General features: G+C 36.0%; 1 protein-coding gene across 4 annotated transcripts in view; it reads right to left on the reverse strand.

Moving 5' to 3' along the window:
• Window positions 1-1,174: 1,174 nt before the first annotated feature.
• GRM8 (glutamate metabotropic receptor 8) overlaps window positions 1,175-22,951 on the reverse strand; it is a 316,200-nt gene continuing 294,423 nt past the window's right edge. For 3 of the 4 annotated variants that reach the window (XM_074539979.1, XM_014275928.3, XM_014275927.3), the window contains exons 10-11: window positions 6,786-7,032; window positions 1,175-1,753 (exon numbers count right to left, since the gene is read on the reverse strand). In XM_074539979.1, the coding sequence (XP_074396080.1) occupies window positions 1,704-1,753; window positions 6,786-7,032 (297 nt within the window). In that variant the 3' untranslated portion in view covers window positions 1,175-1,703. Of the gene's footprint in view, window positions 1,754-6,736; window positions 7,033-22,951 lie in introns of all 4 variants that reach the window. The other variant, XM_026790340.2, reaches the window with a different exon arrangement.

A 22,951-nucleotide genomic window follows, 5' to 3' on the forward strand; every position in this document is an offset into this window, starting at 1 on the left:
TCATCAGATAATTCTTCAGACATGAAATTTCTGGAAACACTACGTTTTATCAAATACTTTGAAAATGGACACTCATTGTCATACAGTTGCCAGCTACACTAAAGTTTAAATACTGGCATTTTAATAGAAAGAGATTCAGTTTCAGATACTTCAACTTTCATTCATGTAATTTAGGACCCACCATGGCTCCCTTAAGATATGTTATAATAAAACTTCTGCTGTGAGGATAAAATCACAAGGAGGCATCCAGGCTAAGTCAGGAGACATAACATTTAATAATGAGCTGCATGTGAGGACCCAATGACTTGATGAATGGTAGGTATTGTATGGAGCAAAAAAGTCTTACAGAACATCCATCACAGGTGTAGTAACACAAGGTATTATCAAGTATCTGTATTTTTTTTAATTATTTGGAGGGGTTCATTAACACAATAGATATAAATGTGATTTCCTCTTTCTCTTTGCATAGTTGTTTCTAACCTCACACAATGATGGGAATTAGAAGATGTGAAGAAGATTAGATTGTAGATTGGCATTTATTTCTTTGATTTGTAAGTATTTATAAGGCAATAGTACATATATTCACTAGGCTACTGCTTTCCAAATTCTTCATTGATTTCTCTGCTGTTATTTCAAAGTCACCTTTATTGAGATATGCATCTGCTACATTCTCCTGTCAGAGACAGGATACTAGGCTGAATAGACTTTCAGCTTAATCCAGTCTAGCTGTCATAAAGTCTTACAAACTGTAAGTTCCAGAAATGAAAAGGATCAAAATTATTAGTGGAGACTCAAAAATATAATACAATCATACAAAATAATTACTATCAGGACTCCTTTACTTTACAAACATACAAAATGAACTTACTTTGAGGGTAAGAAGAGGGGAAAAAATCCTTCCATTAGAAAATATAGTCACAAAGCTTTGAACAAATAAATTCACACACTGCAGAGTACGCACACACACGCATGCAGGCAAGCATGCACGTATGTACACACACAGGTGCACACATACACGCATACATACACACATGCTTAGAGTTTACACTGCATTCTTCTGATGCCATGATTATTTTATTTGTACACCCACCTTTACTGCACATTCTAAACAAACAATAGACAACAGTGTAAGGACTTTTTTTTGCTTAAAACTGCAACAAAACAAGTCTCAACATTTGCAAAACATTCCTTTATTATTAGAAATAAATTATTTTGTATAAAAATTAGCATGCATTGACCATTGCATTTATTTTAGCATAACCCAGGACTTAATTCAGTCAGCCGTCACAAGAAACAAACTCATCTTCTTTTACGAGTTGAACAATGTAGGACAGGAAAGGAAATTGTCACAATCACAAAAAAGTACTTACAAATATAACATCAGACATGATTTATTTCAACAGCATTTTTTTTCACAAGCTAACATTTGTTTTCCTTTTGTGATTTGCTTCCATTTGTGATTTGCTTCCTTTTGTGAGTGAACAGTTCAGAAGCTTGACACTCTGTCTCTATGGTATAAAACTGGACTTTTCCTTCCCCTGTCTCTTTTTGCCTTTTGCTTGTGTTTAATCCTTGTTCTTTAGGAGACTGACTATTGATTTGAATGTAGACTACTGATATTTTCAAGACTGAATTCTGGTGGTGGTAAAGTCTATGTTTGCAAGATCCAGTCCTGCAGATCTTCCAGTGAATTTCATCCCTGCTCAGTTTGCCTGATTGCTGTAACTGACATAAGTTGTCTTGGTAGAGGAGGCTGTAAATCAAAAGAAAAAGAAACAAACCAAAAACAAACAAACAAACAAACAAACAAAAAAAAAAAAAAACAAAAAAAAAAAAAACAAAGTTCAGGATTTTTAGAATCAAGAGAGGAGGAAAAAAATCATATTTAGCATTTGAATTCAGACAATGTCCTGCTATATTTCCAAACAATATGGTCCATGTTCATGGAATAAAGAATGTATAACGATGTATGTAAGCAGTATATAAACTGGATCTCAATTTCTGTCTTCATGACAATTTATTTTTTCTATGATTTGGGAAAGCAGAGGTCAATAGAAAGGAAAAATGATGAGTGGTTTCAGCATACCCACAATAGAATTTCAACACCTTGTGTTATTTTGTCTGAATTCCATATAAAAATGTTTTAATTTAGAGACCGGATTTTTCTTTCTCTTCTACTGTTTCAAGACAACATTGCAGTTAGTGGTGGTTTGTCCATCCAAAAAGAGACTTATGCTCCTTGAAAGGAGCAAAGCCTAACCCTTTCCAAATTAGAGAAACTGAGCAGATAGTCCCTACAGAACATATTATCTGGAGAAAATTATGGTCTCCTTATGTTGATGGCCAGCTGATCATGTCTTCTTTTGATCTAAGCTGATACTCCTTGTTCAGAATGAAGCAATATATTGAGAGAATTAAACAGCTCCACTATTGCAAAACTGAACAACTAGGAATCTTAAGAAAGTCTGTTTCAGGTTCTAGCCCTTACATCCTTGCTATTAAGAAATATAAAAAATATGCTATAAAAATATGACTCCAGTCATATCAGTCAAGGTTAATTAAATGGTTGGAGGAGAAAAGTGATTGCATCAGGTCTCATAGTTAGTTCTCTTATTTTAAATCAGCTGGGTACATGGAAAATCAGGCTGATGGGGGACTGAGTCTCTTATTTCTCTATAATAAGGTCTATGTTACACAAAGAGGAATTTGACTTTCTAAATATGTTTTATATTCCGTGTGCTACAGACATGTTCTGCTTATGATAGTGAAGATTGCAGCTAGCAAGATGAAAATAACAGGATGGCAAAAAGTTTTCTGGTCTATAGATTCAAATTTTCTATTTCCATACCTTTCTTCAATTTGTTTCTTTTTTCTATATAGAGTCTGGTGAGAACAGCTGAGAAAGATAGGAAAAGCATTCTTCATGCTAACTCCTAAATTCAGCCCAACAGTCTGATGATTTGTGAAGAACAGACTACAGAAACTGGGCAATGACCGTTCCTTTCTTCTGCATCATGGATTAAACTAAATAAAGGATCACTAAAATGGATGCAAATTAATAGTGGTTAGCATAACTAAGTTTACTTCTTGATACTTGTCATGTTTTCTTAGATTTGCTGAGCAATTTAAATCTAATACTGCATCTGCCATTTTTTAAGACACAACAGAACCAGACTATTTAATTCACATATTACGATAATCCTTTTCCCTAAGAATATATATAAGTATGAATAATCAAACAAAAGCTGCAAGACGTAATTTTTCTTACTTTCACTTGCACAGGTAGTTCCAGTACTTTGTGTCTAGAAAAAGCTAATTCATGAAAGGACTGCTTTTGGCACACAAAGCAAGTCTTTCTCATAGTTGATCACAATATTCGAGCACCAACATGAAATAGCTTTATTTGCATGTATTGGGACACTTGAAGCAAGTATAGCCTAATTTACATCTTTCAGATCTTTCAAATGGGATGTACTGCTCCTGTCTGAACTCTCTCATGCTCCCACAGCTGGATTCCTGAGAGGATTCTATTTTTTCTTTTGGCCTGCTGAGTTCCTACTCAAAATAATGCAGGACTAATGAAATGGCGCCAGGATCTTCAAGCACAGAAGGATTTTTTTTTCCCAGCAAATAAATAACAGATAAATGTTCATCTGCAAACTCTGCACACTTGGGAACAAAAGGATAGAAAGATCAGAGCTTATTTTTTTCCCTTTCCCTGAAAGTAGGATCAGATACATGATCAGGTTAAGTTAGACTACCACATTATCCTGTATGAGTTGAGTTGAGTTCTCTGATAAGTTTACATGTGCTTGTTTTTAGCCCACAGCAATGTAACATAATCAGATCTATCACAACTTAGCAAGCTGAATTATGTGAGGACATTTGCAAGAATACAGTACAAAATACAAAAATAGTAATTACACACCTCAGCTGATATAATTTGTTAAACTACTGTAACCTTGTTGTGTATCTGAGAAGTAAACAGTTTTGATAGAATTAATCTAGAGTTGATCAAGAAACATAAATTATCCAGTTGAGTTCTGAGTGTTGTTACTTTAAAAAATTATAATGCAAGAATTTAATGTAGACAGTGGTTTGAAATATATTAAAACTAATCTCATCTCCAAACAGTGTTTGGGGTTTTTTACTTTATAAATATTGCATGTGTCTTTTTAGTTCTGTGGAATTAGTCTAGAGTTCATGATTGGGGATCTGAAAGCTTCAGCAGCTGGTGTCCTGCTCTTTAAGACGGTTAGCATTTCACAATAATAACGTGAACCACATTTGGCAAGCCTAGATGGCCAGAAAAAGTAATGGACTTGGCTCAAAATATTTCTGAGAATAAACACACTTTTATAGCTCCAGTTGCTGCTTTGCTGTTGAAACAAAAAAAGAGGAAGAAAATAAAAGAGCAATGTAGAATGATTATTATGATCTGACCTATATTCATTTAATGTACTTGTCATTGACTTCTGTAACCACACCTGGATAGCTTTTTTAATCCTTTTTCCCAGAAACAATTTATTTTTCACTGAATACGGACCTATTCCCACAAATAAACCCATGAACATATTCATGTGGAAGACAACATAGAATAATGTGTGTTACATGGAACAGGACAAACTAGATAGAGCAGAGTTGTCTCTGGATGGGGAAGCAAAAGGGATTATGTGGCTATCTCATCCTGTTTCTCACCTAGTTATGAGCACTGCTATCATTTCTAGTGTTTGTGCTTGGTAAAGGGGGGAAACAATCACTGCTCACTTCTGGTATACTGGAAGTAGACTGATACTTTGCAATCAGCTTCATATGCTGTCACTGAAAAGAAAGCTCTATCTTAGATGCAGTCACTGCAAGAAGAAGTTTTGTGGTGCTGAGAAGTTGTAACAAGTGACACAGTGAAAAGGACTTATGCTGCATTGTGCACTTAAAATTCACAGGAACTTTCAAATGCTTTGACAATAATTATTTCAGGGAAGAGAGAAACCCATCTTAAGGCCTAGAACTCAATTACATAGGGAGAGCTTTCTGGAGTGCAGATGACTTCACTGAATTTTTGCCTATGAAGCATTATGATGGATGAAAATCTTGTCAGGATATACTCCTAGTGAGCTCAGAATTATATAGGTGTGTTACTGTTAAAGTCATGTTTAGAGCACAGTAAATAAGCATTACCTTGCAGTATTGGACTGTTTGAGAAGCAGACTTGCTTCCTGTAGCATCTGTTTCTATGAATTATAGTCATAGTTTAAGGAATCCCAGTCACAGCATTTCTTAATTAGGTACAGTAGATAAACATCAGATATCCAAGACTTTCTTATTAACACTCTTTCTCACCCCACTGTGAAAACCCTGCTTTATCCTCTCCTTGGAAGTTTATAATTTTTCACACTCAGCAAAATCCATGTCTCTTTTCCTTTTTTCCTTCTGAGTTTTCTGAAGAGTTGCAAAATTACTGAGTGTTTCATATTTCTATTATATTATTTGATCCACAAATAATTTCTATGCCTTTCTTGTTTGTCCTTTGTTACATATCTCAGTCTGAAGCTCTATAAGCCCGTAGCTCACTCTAGCAGTTTTACACATTTTGAAGGGTCATGAGTTTTCCAGTGAAACGGTTTGCACCCAGTATCCTCCATGCATCAGCAAGCATAGTATAGTATAGTATGGTAGAGTTATGGACTTTTATATAGTCTTCAATCTGGCAAACTCTGATAGATTTCAATAGGGGTATTCATTTGTCAGAAAAAAGTACAATAGTTTAATGTAAACTTGGTACTGGCTTGTCTTAATGTGCTTAACCAAAACAGTACTACTTAAACACCAATTTCATCCAAAAGCGATAAAAATTAAAAATAAACCATGTTGTTTGCAGTAAAATGACTGAAATGCTTAGCTGCCACAGCTGCTGCCCCTCTAATGTGACATTGTTTTCTCAGAAGAAAACAATTCTCAATTTCTCTGCACTGGGTATAAGGTTAATGTCTTTGCTCATAGTTGATTATTATTGTTATTAGGAAGTCCAGTTTATAAAATGGTATATCATGTGGTGGAATGGGAGCTATAACTTCTGTTTTTATCTGTACCACAGCAATTTTGAGATATAGCAAGATTCAAGAACTTTCCTGACATGCGGAAGAATTTTTTTCCCATTAAAAATCTATGATATATCAGAACATGTTTTAATTAAGCTTCACACAAGTTATCATGATTTTGTACCAGGATGAGTGAGACCAGAACAAAAAACTGGATGGGAAGCATTATGCTGGGAAGTGTTACTCATGAGTTGTGATAAATGAGCAATCCAACAAATATGAAGGTAGAAAGGTAAAAAGCATTATTTTCTCTTCCATATCTGACTGCAAAATAAAAACAATGCTAGCTGTTTTCATTGTAGTTTTTTTTTTAACAGCCTTTGAGTTTTGAATATACAATGATGACCATAAATACACCTCATGAACTGTCAGGACATACCACTGGCACAGCAATGTACAACACATCAAAATAGCACTAGCTAAAACAAACAATTTTTAAAAGATGTGGCGTTTCAAAATCTGCTTGTGCTTTTTTTTTTTCTACTAGCCTCCTGTGAAAATCAATTTCTTTGAAACAGCTCTAGACATTCCTGCATTCAGCAGTACATGAATTCTGACACATCTCTGGATTCATGCAGAACAAGCAACAAAAATAATTAAGTTTATTATTAAAAGAAAGTGCATTCTTGTGAACGTACATCTATTAAGATGTGCTGCCACTCTTGACCAAGTCTACAGATGACTTACTGTTGGTTTCAAGACTTTCACACAGTTCAGTCTTGACTTCTCCATTTGGTCTGTCATTTCCTTTCTGTGACAGTTTGCTTTGCATTGTAGCAGCTGTCACCACAGCCTTGAAGCTCCTCTTCCGTTTTTGAACATTCTGCTCTGGATGAAAAATGATAATATAAACCTTGGGCATGTAGAGCATGCCCAGAGACACAGAAGCACTTAAACTCATGGAGATAGTCAGTGTTGTTGTCTGGATGTACATCTGGGGAAGAAAAGAAACAACATAAAAAATCATTGTTGTATTGATTTAATTCAAAAAGGAATACAAAGTAGCTATCTTAAAAGTACTAGGTGGAAAAGGAACATCAAAAGGACCCTTGGTTTTGGTTGTTTTTAATTATAGCTGAGTATGGCTGTTTCCTGTTGGGTTCATAAACTTAAGAGTAGGTGGTAGAAACAACATAATAGTCATGAAACTTCATTCTCATAAAAGTAAGAAAGATGGTGCAGCAAACACATTTTAAAAATACCAAACCCCTATGTCTGGACAAGAAGACAGGAATGACAATAGAGTTAGCCTTGTGTCATCTATTTTAACAGACAGAACCCTCTACACCAATATGCCACCCGGTGATTCAACAGTGTGTGCAGCATGGCTCAACTGACAGCAGCATAATGCAGAATCTAATGGAATCTTTTATATACTCTGTGAGCTTCAAGCTGGAAAAAAAACCCCTTGTTTTTCATAGTGATGCTTGAATATTCCTGATGGTGTTGGAGGGTTGATTTTTTTGTTTGTTTGGTTTTTTTCCATCCTACTTTTGAATTCTAATCACAATGCTCTGTTGGCACACAATAAAGTTATTAATATGTCATAGTCCTAACCAAGAAATCAGAAAATTGAGGAACTATGAAATTATCTCACAGAAGATCTCAGTTCCCTATAGATAGAAAGGAAAAATCTGGCATTTCAGAGTGAGTCTGTCTATTTTTTCTTATCATCTACAAAAAGAAGGTAACTCTGGTATTCCATAATACTACAAGAGAAAAAGCCACTAAACACTCCTTAAGAACAGCAGACAGAAATTTATTTGATGAAGTATTTAGCTAGTATATTACCAATACTAGTTGTAGTTCTGCTCAACAGTAATTTTTTCTTAGGAAATTATTTTTTATTAGCCATATTATGAACAAAAAATACTTTACAATTCTGTGTTAAGTAGGAAATCTCTCAGTAATCCTTGTTATATTGGAAAAGACACTGAAGAAAAACATGCTCAGTGCCTTCACAGATGATTCAGTGATGTTGTCAGGCATGATTTTAAGCACTGGCCAACACTATCACATTAACCTGAAGATAAGATGGTAAGTCTGTCTGCAATGTCAGCTTCAGATCATCATTTTTTATGAAGTGCCCTTGGGTGACTTGGCCCTTGGCAGAAAAGTAGAGATATAATAAACTGTTGTGCACTATTATAGCCAAACAATTTAATGTCTTTCAGCCTACAAAGTTTTTCCATTAGATACTTTCTCCTTAGGGATCACAAATAAACTGTGCTCTCTCATATAAAGCAATCTTAGGTAAGAAAAAAACATGGATTCTGAATGACCTTATTAAGTAACTGTATAATTGCACAGAAATACAAATACTATGCCAAATACTACCATAAAAAGAAGCATAGCCCAATATAGTATTCAAGAAAACACTAAAAATTCTTGAATAAATGTAAAAAGCAAAACCCGCTTTCAGGGTCAGCACTAGCCTGAAAAGACAATCAGGACTGTCTATTGTGCTGAAGGTACAGGAGTAACACCTTCCTTCATTTGAATCACACATCAATTCAGTACTTGAGGAAATAATACACTCTTTTCTCACATCAGTGAAATAATTCTATTCCTATCAATCTCCAAAATGACAGTGGTGTGCCTGAAAGCAGAGCTATATTGTGCATGAACACTTCTAATGAAAACATGACATGGCCACAGTAATAAGGAAGTTTTTTTGGACTTCTGTGGAAGGACCTCTGTGCAGATGCATGTTCACATGCAGACAGCACCAATGCACATGTCTGTTTCTCCCTGAACCAAACTGACTGATCTCCAAACAAACTGGTCCAGCAGTGGCTTTTAGGGTTAAGCATTTAATTAAGAGGCATCCAAAAGCAAAAGTATTTTGATTCCTAAACATGAATATATTTCCTGATGGGATTTTCAAAACTGAAATCATTGTAAGCAATACATTTTAAAAACTGTACTGTGTATAGAAATTCCAATAAAAATTATTTTTGAAGCCTTACCATTTTTTAAAATCCAAGTCATGGCAGTTAAGTGCTACCTAAGCCTCACCCATGCATTCTGTAACAATGCCTGGCATTTAAATATATTTTGGGGTTTTTATTTCTTATCAAGTACTCAAGTTCTAAGAATTGTCTTTCTCTCATGGTTCAGTGTAAGAGTGATATGATAAAAAGGATAAAGCTCCAAATGTTACAGGATAAAATATGTGCATTATTTTATTAGTAACATTAACAAATTTATACATTATAGGAGATCTCAATGATCCTTCTAGCAATAAGAGATGCCACGGTGCCAAGATCTTTTTAAAGAGATTTCTCTTAGTGTGTCAATGTCAGCTTGAAGGTTTGCATTCAACTAAGCTACCTAAGTGAAACAACTCTGAATCTCATCATAAACTGAAAAAGTAAGATCCTAAGGGCTTCAGCATAGGTATTTTTCATTACATATATCATTACATCTAATCTATTTTCTGTGGACTTAACCACTGACCAGCACAAGTGCATCTTTTAAAAATCCAAATCAGTTAGTTTCATATTGCCAATTACAGTTCATATGCAAGGGGGTTTATTTCTAATGATTTCTGTGGTTTTGAACCAGCCACTATAGTTATTGAAATATCAACACTAGGGTGAACTGGGAGTTTTCTGACAGAACAATTTTCAAAGAGTGATTATAGTTTTTAAAGAGCTTCAGACTCAGGAATCCTGTTTTTCATGGATCCCTCTTACTACTTAACCTTTAATGAAGCCAGTGAGAAAAGGATTTCGAGACACTTGCTCAGTCTTGAGGGAAAGGCTTTGAACATACACTTACACAAACACATTGTGGGTGTGCATACAACTATCTGATTTCATAGGCTAATGCAATTGCATTCTCAGCTGAAGGCTGAGTTGAGAGTCTGAGTCTGATTCCTTACTGTAATCATAGAATAATTTGGGTTGGAAGTGACTTTTAAAAGACCTCTAGATCAGTACCACTGCAGTGAGCAGGGATATCTTCAACAAAATCAGGTTGCTCAGAGCACCTGACCATGGATGTTTCCAGGCATGGGGCATTTACCACCTCTTCTGGCTAAACTGTTCCAGTGCTTCACCTCCTTAATCATAAAAAAAATGCCTAGTCTGAAGCAACCCTCTTTTAATTTTAAAACCACTACCCCTTGTCCTATCTCAACAAGCCCTACTACTTTTTAAGTGGTCATTTGAAGGCTGAGAATCTGTTTATAGGATGGGAATATCTCTTGCATTTTATCCTTCTTTTCTAGGGAATCCCCATTCTTGCAGCCCAATGAAGCCCAAGTCTAGCAAACAGGATACCACACACACTTGGTTTGACTTTTGTCTGACTCTTACCTTGTTTTCTTCCTGACAAGAGGACAATGATGTTTTATGGCTGTGCATTCTGGGTACTCTTATTATTCTGGGAACATAACCACCTGTAACTTTTACAGAATTAGATGCTCTAAAAATAAGGAGCAATGGAGCAACAAAAGTAGTTCAGTTTAATAAGATATGAGGTCTGAATAATTTTTCATGTGTCTCACAGTGGAAGCTCACTTGAAGTTACAGAAGAATAAAGGTCCCTTTTTACAATGATTCACAGTTACATAGAAATGAATTTCAGCACTCCTCACACCAAAATCCCTTCTGAACTACAAACTTTTTGTCTGATAACGCCTTTCAAAAATGTAACAAAGACTGCTATATCTATTCTCCTTGTTCTTGACAATCAAAGGATATGTCAGAAAACTAAAATCATGGTAGTGCAAGGAAAAACACCCTTTAAACTATGGGAAATACTTGAGGCCTAAATACCTTCATGTCTCTATCCTCCACCTCAACCCCACCCCAGAACTGACACTTTTTATGTACAATTTATGTAACCTCCACAATTGAAAAAGGATCCATCACAATAGACAGTCCCTTGTGAAAAAGATTCAGATCCCTGCTCAGACACATGATTTCTCTATCCCACAAGTGACCTGGACCCCTTCCTCATCAGAAGGTTCCTAGAAGTTTGGTAATATAACCTTCAGATTATCCTAACTCAGCAGCTAAAATAGATAATGGCCATTGATTCTAGGACTATGTGTGTCTTTCTACTTTGAAACCGAAAACATTCCACAGGAAACATTGAGCCAATGAAACATGCTGTTTTAGTAAAACACAGATACTCTAATGAGTTCTCCAGTTTCAAAGTACTTGAAACTGAATTGCCTCCTCGGAAAGCTGAACAAATTTCTATGCATCAAAGCAGGTGTGCACACTGAATTGTCCCAGTGCAGGTAGCTGAATGACTGCCTCTCAGCCAAGCTTCACTGCTAGGAAATAAAATATCCCTCAAGTTCCCAGCAGTGTCTCATCTGTTTGGTGCTTCCTGAGGCAAAGTTCAACACAAAGCAACTACTTTCACTAAAGGAAAAAAAAAAAAAGTAGCAATGTGTCCTGGGTTGACTATATGATGCTTTTATCCCCAATCGTCTCATTCTGTTTATGTTGAATAATAATAAGTTTTGTACCTTTAAGAGTGTTACAGAGAGTGAAGGGGGAGAGAGAAGAAGCGCGCAGTTTGTTTTCAGACACTGCACTCACTCCTCCACATTCCTGCTCCTGACTGTGTTGTCTGCGGACAGACAGCGGGACAGAGAGCTCTTCTTTTGCTTTTTAGTTAGTGTTAGCTAGCTGAGGCAAAGAAGTTCCCTGGACTGTTTTTTCCCTTTTTCTTTGGACCTCTTGGAACTGCTCTGGACTGAACACCCAGGAGAGCACCGGCAGCTGCAGCTGTGGCCCACCGGGCCGGCCCTGGCCTGCGACAATTCCAGCACTGAGAGACTGATCAGAGACTGAGTGAGCTGCTGCTTGAACCCGGGGTTTTCTCAGTTTGTCATCTCTTTTAGAGTGGCAAGGGGTCTCATTGTTTTGATACTGTTTTGGTCGTATTGTTTAATAAACAGGGGGTTTTTTCCACCTTTCTCCAAGGAGGTATTTTTCTTTCCTCCCGGACCAGTTGAGGGGGGAGGGGCCGATTGGATCTGCTTTTCCCACCGGAGCTCCTTTGGGGGGATTCTTCCCCAAACTTGCTCTAAACCTGGACACAATGTCACAACCTTGTCCAGATTGCTTCCCTGTTTTGAGTCCTCCCATATTTTTACATATAAGATAATATTCAGAAACTATCCAGAATTGCTGATTTTCTCATGCTATTTATTTTTCTCTTCTTCTACTCAGGTTTAATAAGTCAAATGGAAAACAGACTGTTCCCTAATCTGGTTCTAATAGTATATCCTGGAAAGGCATATGGCTATTGTGATGTCTTGAGTAAATTTAATGTAATTTCTACTTTGACACAAGCTCTCTAACTCCCAGTATTTGTAACACAGATGAAAAAAAGTCCAGCAGTGAGTGAAGTGCTAAATCACTGAGGGAAGTCTTGGTACATCTCAAACTATGAGTGTGCCTAGCAGAGACTCAACTCAGCTACCTGCAGTCCAAAGAGAAGTGGATGTTTGAAAGGACACAGCTGGTCTAATGGCTCTCATTGACTAATTCTATACAATTTGCCCTTTAGAAGTCTCTTTCTCCACAGGATAGAGCAATAGCCTTGGTATCAAACACTGGAGTTTGAACCATCCTGCTGAGACAGATAAACACAGGCACTCTTGAACGTGTCCCACATTGCTAGTAACAGAGCAGAAGTTTGAATTATGATTTAATTTTTCCTTTATCCTTGTTATCAAATTCTACATGTCTCTTATGTGAGTCTTGGTTGCTTCAGCCAGTTTCATATTATAAGGACAGAACTGCAGCAAGCTTTGTTTCCCAATAGATTTTTTTGATATCATTCCCTCCTTCCACTCTTCCCTTCATTCTCAGCTGCTAGAAACCTTACCAGATCATTTCTATCCAGGAGATAAATGATACATCATAAAATGAAGATACATATCATCTATCTACAGGCATCCCTCATATTGGGAAAGACAGAAAAATGGGCCTTCTTTCTTTATGGAGGAGACAGCATGAGTCTTTTTATTCCCAGGAAAACACTGAAAGCATTCATAGACATCTTCCCTGTGCTGCAGAACATAGAAGGCTTAGAAAAAACACAGTCCTTTTCTTCTTTTAAAGTGATGCACATGCCATACGCTACAATTACTTTCGTCTGTGTTGCTGCTTGCTGAAGAGTTGACTGGCTGACAAAAATTATGTTTCACAGTCCTGTTCACAAATTAGAAAGAAATACCATGCAATGGATTCCACACCAAAAAGCAACAGGGAAAAGCCTGGATACAGACAAATATATATGAAATATATTTGAAACCAAGAGAATGTAAACAGGAGGTAACAATGTTGACAAGGAGCCAAAAACTAACCAGAGGATTCATGCTTCTCTGAAGAACCCCATAAGCCTACACCTACAGGTTTTTATTGCTTCCACTGCAAAACATACTTTTCTATCTTGATCTGTGGGAAGAAAATTTTTTGAAGGAAAACATAACAGGTACAAGTCAGTCATTGTTTGGCTTATATAACAAGAGTATTTTCCAGGTATAAGATAAACTTCACTGAGTGAGTCTTATTCAAACATTTGTTCAGTTAGAAAACATGGGAAGCTATGGTACTTTTATATCTTTTAGCCTTTTGAAAACATTCCTTACCAAACTAGCAATTAAAATGAGGCTTAAAGAAGAAAAGCGAAAGCCTTCTCACAAAATGAAACTACAACATCTCTAAGATGATTATCTCAAGAAGTAAATGTAGGCTATGATTCTTCACACAGCAGAAGAAAACAAATCCTGAGAAAGCATACAGTCTTTAATTTATTTTTAAATTTCTGCTGCTTTCACAAAGTTATGAGAAAAGAAAGCACTAACAACTGATTTCAAATTAAATGTGTGCCACAATTAAAAAGTATGAACTTCCATTAAAGCTTGGATGTGAGAGGAGCTATAAAAGCTCGGAGGAGTCTTGGTGGAACACGTGTATACCTGCATTTCAGAAACTGAATTATGGTAACTATTTCACTTCAGAGTTTCCACGTAAGTCCAATTTTAACCATACCTGCAATATTTGTAAGGGGAGGTAGAGGGGAGGGTCCAAGGAGATTTTTTTGTGCCTTTTCAATCTCTAAAGGGGGAATGAGGTGGGGGGGTGGGTGTAAGAGAGAGAGAGAGAGAGATATTTTACCAAGGCCTGTAGTGGCAGTGTAAGGGAAAGTATTTTATCCTGAAAGTAGGTAGATTTAGATCAAACTTAAGGAATAATTTTTTTGCCATGAGGGTGAGACACTGGCACAGGTTGCCCAGAGAAGCTACAACTGTCCCATCCCTGGAAGTGTTCAAGACCAGGCTGGATGGGGCCCTGATCAGTCTGGCCCCGTGAAATGTGTCTCTGCCCATGGCAGAGGGGTTGGAACTAAATGATCTTTAAAGATGCCTTCCAACCTAAGCTTTTCTGTGATTCCATGATTCACAGTAACATGGTACTTTCTTAACATGGCAGACAATAATGTCCATTGTCATTTCTATTGGCAGATCTAATCCCTTAGCAAACATGCTAGACAACCATATTTTTTGATTGGTTTAATCCCTTGTTTTTTCTTCTTTTCCCTTTGCTTTTTTCAATATGCTAGATTCAGATGCTTTAGCTCCTCCAAAACTGCTAATTTCAAAAAGCTTTCTGTTGATGTGTAACCCCTGTAGACATTTTTACAGATAACATCACAGAGCACTGGCATCAGAAATTATGCTGCTTTTTGGCAAGACCTGGAGAAGATTAGACAAGCAAGTGTTTCATTATCAAACATTCTGCTCATTGGAAATAAGCAATATTTTTGAAGGGAAAGAAATATTCAGCTTCACTTCATCTGCAACATTTATTAAAATGTCGTATTAAACTAGTAATAAACTAAAATCTGATTCTTCACTGTGACCCATCCTCACAATATATACGTCATGGAAAATCCTAACTACTGCCTTGCAGACTTTCAAAGTAATTTAAAATATCAGTATGTAAATTGATTTTTATTTCTTCTCTTAAATTCTCATAATATAACTCATTTTTCTTCTCATATATTACACTATCATATAGCTTGATTATAGCACAGCACACAATTTATTGCAGTATTATGGTTTTTAAATTCCATATGAGCCATACCTTTCATCAACCTTACTGCAAATAGAGTCACAGTTTTCAGTAATTGACCAAAGACTAATCTCTATTATGTCTGTTGTAATGTGCATGTCAGTCCTGATATTCAGGAATAGTGAGCTCCAAAAGATCAAACAGAAATTTAGTACTGATTTTTTGTAAAGCTAAGCTAAAAGAATTTCAAAATAGAAGTAAAAAAACCCAAAAAATTTAAAAACATAACCGCAAAAGACTGTGGTTCATGAAAAAACTGAGAAATTAAATTAATTAAATGAGGTCTTATTTATACATTAATTGAATCTTCAACATAATGTACAAGTAGGATTTTATGGTATATTGTGTTGCACTTAAGACTTCTTATTGACAAAATGCTAAACAAAGAATTTAATGTTTATCTAATTAAAATCTTAACAGCCTACTGAAAACCATAGCAAATCTTATTATTAATCCAGTTACAATCATACTAGCTTGTCTTTTCAGATTATTTAATCATTACAGGAAAATCTCAGTAATAATATAGCTAAATCTGTATACACATAAACTTGAGTATTAATCCCTTTTCTCCAGTGATACACACCTGGTATCAGATTTAGCCCCCCACAAGACAAATAGAAAGAAGGGGAAATTATGAACCCTAAGACTTTGATGTTGATGTCTGGTATTCCTTCTCCCTTAGTCTTGGATCTGGCTGAGGTTGTGTTCACACATTTTCTATGACTGTGTCCTTATTTCGTCTTTTTTAAAATGAGTTCTCCTCTAAACTCAGTCTATCTGCACCCATTACCTGCTTATTGATTGGAATTAAGTGCCAGTGACTTTGTTAGTGAGTGGTTTGCAGGTTTGTTAGATCATTGCCATGCCAGTGTTCAGAGCCCTGAGCTGGAAGAAGCCTGGCAGTGCTCTCCTCGCTGCTGGACAAGTGCTACCACAGCCATCATAAGCTCCAAATGTTAAAAAATATATTCCAAAAGCCCACAGCAATATAAAGTCTGCAGCCTTTTTCTAGGAACAACACACCTCCAATACATATTTATTGAGCAAGAGCTGGGTGTTCTGTAAAACCTTATTTCCAACCTTATTTGATAAAAAAATACTCCTTTATTATAAGATTTCCAAAGAGCATTCAAATGACTTTCATATCACTTTCAAATACATCAAAATTAAAATTCTCTTTTGTCAAATACATTCTAACTTGAATAACCTATCTAGTTACTTTTGAAATTTTATCACTTTTACAAAAATTTATTTTATAGAAGTGGTTTGTTATTAATTAGGTCTTCAGGTATCTACTTTGAATGCAGATTGAATTTACCCTAAAGCTAAAAAACTAGCAAATGTGGCAGGTAGCCTATTTAAAATAAATTCATGCCAATTCAAACATTTTCAATTATAATCCCTTTGAAAACACAGGAGCCGCATTTCAGAACACTTAACACTCAAGGACCCAGTTGGCAATCCCAAAATTGTCACTTTCATATGCATAATTGTATCATGATGAAAAAGGGAAAGCAAGAAAACTGCCTTATAGTGAACTAAGGAAAGATGTTGCCAATAAAATAAAAATATATTGTCTGCATTTTATTCAAATACCAGAATTAATATAAGAACTAATTGTTCTGTATGACACAAACGCCATTGATGTTGACTGACACATTCTTATAACTAGGATATATCACTGAGTAGGAATTTTTTTCTTGTCTAGATTTGAAATACATAGAATATTACAATTCTGTCTTTTTAAAATTCCCAAAGCTTACTGAAGATCTATTACCTATGCTCATAAAGCATAGAAAAAGGTTAACCTTAAATGGTGGTTTATTATGCTATTAACTACATTTAATTTCTTTTTTTTCTGAAGTCTCTTAAATATGCATAATACCTGAGCTAAAGAGATAACTGTGTCTAGAAATACTGTAAAGCAGCCTCTATCTCTGTAATAATTAACTTGCTACCAGTTTTGCTTTAAAATATGTTTGCTTCTTTAGCACACATAGCTTAAGAGTCAGAGTTTAAGTACCTGATAGAGACAAATATTAAGTGAAGTACACTTGTTCAGAAGATAATTTTATTTAGCATCTTCAAGCAGGGCATAATTAAGTTACTCTGTCATACAAAATGATGGAGGCTTAAACAAGTAACAGCTGGTTACCCCAATGGCTGTACAACTGAAGGGCAGCCTTTGGCAGGAAAAGCTGTGCAAACTCAATCAATACATTATGCTAATGGGAACAATGTAATGAGCAAGGAAGCAGCTAAAGCGGAATGACAAAAAGAAAAACAAACAATCAAACATGTCCCTGCAGCCCTCAGCAAGCATTTCAATTGCAATTTGTGAACAGAAATCTTACAACAGTTGCACTCAAGTACTAGTCTTATCTAGAAATGTTTGCTGTGTTCATTCCTTATGTCAGAATAAATCTAATGGCAGCCAGATGAATCCACTGATGGCTGTTTCCTTGGCTTCAATGAATTTACACTGTATTACACTAAGTGATGAATTGATCAAAACTTAAAAACTAATAAAAATATTTTTTCATTAATTTTCTCTCTGATATTTTACCAAAATTAACTAAATTGCAGTATAAATTTGACTTAAAAATCTGCATATTACAAAACTATTTCCTCTCTGTTGATACCAATCTCTAAAGGTCTCACTTGAGTGTTTACTTGCCTTGGTGTCATTCTGATTTATTTTATTCTGTAATTGATTGTGACATTACTCCAGTACAGATTTTCTGTTAGATTTATTCACTGCAGAAGGTCCTTGTGAATTCCCTAACACACTCTGGAGCAGGAAAAAACACTCTCTAACCTGAACTGGATTTTAGAAGCAGACACCAGGTTCTTAGATTCAGTGCAGAGGGCAGGTATGTGGCTAAACACAATACATTCTGTGCTACAACCAACCCACAGCTCTTTCAAAGTCCACCGTAAAAGACTTTCAAAATTAGAGTTTTCAAATAAGACTTTTGAATGAACCTGTGTTGCATGCTAAACATGTTTTGTTCTGTGCTATCCTGATAAGTTTTAAATTTCTTCTTTGTCTATCTAGAGGATTCTTAAGGCAGAGCAGGATTCTGCTGACTTCCACAAAAATGTGCAATATTTTCTTATAGGAACATCTCTGTGCTATCTCAGAAGAGAATCTCAGAAGAGCAACAAGGTAGAACAGTGATGACATTATATACCTTCACCCCTCATCCCTCTGCCCTGCCCATTCAAACTCTGCTTCTAACTTTCGCCTTCTTTTTGCTATTTGTATGTTCAGGATAAATTGAATATAGTTTTTTGGGGTCAGTTTGTTGGTTTATTGGGGTTTTTTTGTTTGCTTTTTTAAAATTTGTTTTGTTGGGTTTTTTTTGTTTGCTTGTTTGTTTGTTTGCGGGTTTTTTTTTCATGTTTTATGTTTTTGTTTTATTTGGTTTTGTTTAATTTAACTGCTACCTTCTCTGGTGAGATTTCAATTAGCTTATCCCAGATAATAAAAGATTGAATACAGTGTAGTCCCTCCCCAATTTTTATATGTTATTATTATTCATATATTTGAACCTTCAGTAGCTACAATCTCAGTTACCTATTACAATGGGTAATACTGCAAAATAGATACAATACGTAATTAAAATATGTGATGCTGCGTACTAAATTAAACATTAGAATATCTCTGATGTCAGCATCCAACATTTGCTTTTCCTCTGTCATTCCCACCTGTCAAGAATATTAACACTGAAATAAAAACCCTAACATCTTAACTTTTCTAGAAGCAATGCCAGAACATAGAAACTTATAAGGTCTATAAGGTACGCAGCAGTAAATGTGTATGAATTGCACTGCAGAACCAACAACAAGGTGGGCTTGTGACTGATTCAGAGCTGACTCTAGTATGCCTTGGCTGTAATATACTCAGGGGAAATATGAGTGACCCAAACATTTATGTTACTCTCACAATTGCAGTTAATCATACAAGGTGAATCAGCACACCGGGATGTTCAGACGCTCATCTATTCTTGCTATGGCAACACTGTAAGATAAGCCAGTGTGTTTCCCCTCAGAAATCTGAAATACTTCGTGTACAGTCACTGTCATCATCTGCCACAAGACTAGGAGAGGTTTGTTGTCAGCCTAAAAAGATGTCTACAAGTGCAGAACAGACCTAGATTCAAGCAGAATGTGAAGTATAGCTACCAAGAGATTTCAGTTTCCTGAAATCAGTTTCCAGCTGTTCAAACTCGAACTCTAAATATGGGAATATGTCGGCCTGAGCCATGAGAAATTGGTGTAAAATAATCTCTTAGCTTTTTAACATCTGCAATACTCTGATCTACTGTGTTATATGATGGTGTCAACATTACTGCTGGGAGGGAAATGGCTGATCCCTTGTGTGAGGCTTCTGCTAAAAAGAGGCTTTGAACCAAATCAAGAACTAGAGCTGAAAATCCAGATCAGTTTAACTGAATAATTTGATTGCATTCTTTCCAAAAAGACTTTGTTTCATTTATAAGTATAGTTAGCTCAGGGTGGAAGGGTCCTTGGGTCTCTAGTCCAACATTCTCCTCAAAGCAGGGCCAGCTGTGCAGTCAGACATGGTGTCTCAGGTCTTTATCCAGTCAGGTCTCTCAGATCCTCAAGAATGAAGAAAGACTGCATAGCCTCTCTGGGCAATGCCTTGAACTTCACTGCCTTAAGAAGGAAAAATATTTTTCCTTTTAGCCAGACTAAATTACTTTTGTTTCAATTTATGTCCATGGATTCCTGCTCTCATATCACTCCCATTGTGAAGGGACTGGCTCCATTCTCTCAGTGACCAAAATATAGACACAAGGGGTGCTGGTCATTCTGTCCAAAGCTGTCTCTGCTCCAGGCTGAACAAGCCCAGCTTCATCAGTCTCCCCTCACAGAGCAAGGGTGCCAGCCACCAACAGTCATGATGGTCCTTGCGCTGAACTTGCTCCAGTCTATTGCTATGTCTCTTAGAAGATGCTGGGAGGTCAGTATTTCAGATATCTCCTAATGAAACTAGGTAGAGAATTGCCCTCAATTTACCTATCTGCTTCTGTTTACAGAGCCCAGGAGGCTGATGGCCTTGTTTGTGACCATGGGTTAAATCAGGTTTAGTTTGATGTCTGCAAGGCTTTCATGGCCTTTTCTACATGATTTCTACCCTGTCAGTCAGTCATAATTTTCACCCTGTACCATTGCAAGGTCTCTAGCTTTCCCTGTGCCAAACTTTGCATTGTGCCTTGTTAATTTTATATGGTTTCCTGTTGGTTCATTCCTCCATCAGTCTAGGTTTCTCTGTATGATAACTCTTTCCTTTAGCAAATCAGCAATTATAGCCCAATTTGTTACCATCTACTATTTGGCCATGGGTAAAGATATTAAACAGGTCCCAGATCAGACCTCCTGTGGCCTTCAAATAGAGCATGACATAGATCCATGGCTCTCTGATCCCTTTTATCCTAAATGACTCTTACCTGTCTGGTGCACACCCATCAAGACTATAACATCCTAAACTTAGGTATCAAAACATTGCAGGACACAGTGTCAAAAGTCGTGCTAAAATCAAGGTAAACGACATCCTCAGCTTTCCCCTCATCCACAAACACCCAAGTTCCATTGAAGAAGGCAATCAGGTTGGATAGTTATGTTGAGTATTTCCAATAAATTTCTTCTCCTTCATGACACCAGAAATTTTTTCTAGAGGGCTTGCTCAATGATTTTTCTAGGGCCCAAAGTGAGGAAAATTGATTTTCTTATATAGCTAAATATTTATAGCTTTCAAAAATGTTCTTAAAATTGAGTACTACCTAGTTACTAATCTGAAAATGGGAAAAGAAAAAGTGTCACCACAAATTAGATAATAGTAGTAGTTATAATTAGGTGTTGCCTCACAAGTCCTGTAGTAGTAGTAGTAGTAATTAAGACATGCTGCTGAATTATCTGAAATTTAATAAAAGGATGGTGTTACTGAACAATCTAATGACTTTATTACTACTTTTCTTTCTTTGTCTCTGTGGTATATGCTTGACATTCTGACCTTTCTTCTGTCTTCTTGAACAAATGAAGACTGAGATAAGAGCATATTTTAATTTGCATTAATTATATTTAATTTGCTAAGTATGGATATTTAAGTTACCTAAATAAAAATTATCTCAATAATTTATATTATTAGTATTCAAAGTAAAACAATGAAATATGGTGAAACATGTGTAAAATACATGGGATTCTGATCAGTTCAATCAATTATCTTTATTTTTATGGTATATTTTAATTGAATATTTTACATAAATTAAGGGTTTCAAGTCCTCAAAGAATTTTATAAACGTTACTTATTAATGTGAAGTCTTTTGTTCAGTACTGCATATCCATTGCTCAAAGCCAACTCAGAATTCATGAGATTGTATATTTTAAGATGTTGCCAATGTTTTAAACAGAAAATCCCTTTGGTTTATATTCCTATATATTCAAACTGTTGTTGCCCAGCTGCTGTAATGATTAAATAGGACATTCAATCTCTGGAGGAAAACCAACTCAATTAAGTGAAAGAACTAAAAGGTAGTTTTCATTCCTCTTCCTTAAAATAAATTTTAAGACATTTTTTGGTTTTTCTACTCTTAAACTATAAGTAATATCTGCAATTGTGTAACAAAATTACAGAGAGCAATTGCATGCCAAATGGAACATGACCATGCAATTGCCAGTCACTCGATAGCGATTTTCTGTCATTAAAGAAAAAAAAAAGAACCATCACTAGATTTGTTAGTTATGGTTCCAATGCATCTAAATACAGGGATCAACACTCTTTTTTCTTTTAAACTAATGAGATAATCAATTTGCTTTCAGTGAACCTGATTCAATGGGCTGGAATACAGCCTGCAGCCTGCAAAATGGTGGCCAGACAAAAGAGTCGACTTTGTTAGTTCCCTTAACTGCTTTCTTAGACTATTCTGACTTAAATACTTCATCTTGCCAGATCACCCATTTTTCAATGCAAAATTTAATGCTTGTCTAAACTACAAAGCCTCTGTCACTAGCGAGTCTGCTGGGGCTGCGCTGTCAAATCCCCTCAATGTATGCCAAAAAGAGATACTCTCCTGCCAGCACAGTTACATCACCTCACTGAGCGACAGATGCAAAACTAACATTAGCTTTCCTCTTCTGGCATAACCACATGTTGGGATTTTGCCAGTGTAACTATATTAGTCAGGTTTGCGATGTGAGTGTGGGTTGGTTAACTTTATTTTCTGCTCTCCGGATATGTCGTCAATTCTTTGTAGATATGGCCTAAGAACACAATTAATGATCAAAATGGCAGCTAACAACAACTTCCATCTATAAGGTATTTAACCTAAAATGTCCTGGAAGATTAAAAAAGTATGCTTAAGGACCACAGACTTCTGTTTGATTTGGTCAAAAACAAACAGCTCAATGGAAATGTTTCTAATAGCTGTTTGATGAGAAATGCCATGGTTTTTATCTGAAGATTTTCCTATACTGGAAACTATTCATAGTTTGTTTTTTTTCTGCAGTGGAGGAATAATATCCTATAATATCTTGTCAAGTGTAGCTCACACCACAGCTTGTTTGTCTCTTATTTAGCTGTCAGTTTAGGAACTCCACTTGCACATAAAAGTTGGCTGAACCAAATTTTGAAATTTTTTTTTAAATTTGTGGTGGAAATAAGTTAACTAGGGCTGGTCATATGTAAACTTGAAATGTTTTGATATACAAGTGCATATA

The sequence above is a fragment of the Zonotrichia albicollis genome, chromosome 4 (genome assembly GCF_047830755.1).
Source record: "Zonotrichia albicollis isolate bZonAlb1 chromosome 4, bZonAlb1.hap1, whole genome shotgun sequence".
NCBI classification, from domain to species: Eukaryota; Metazoa; Chordata; class Aves; order Passeriformes; family Passerellidae; genus Zonotrichia; species Zonotrichia albicollis.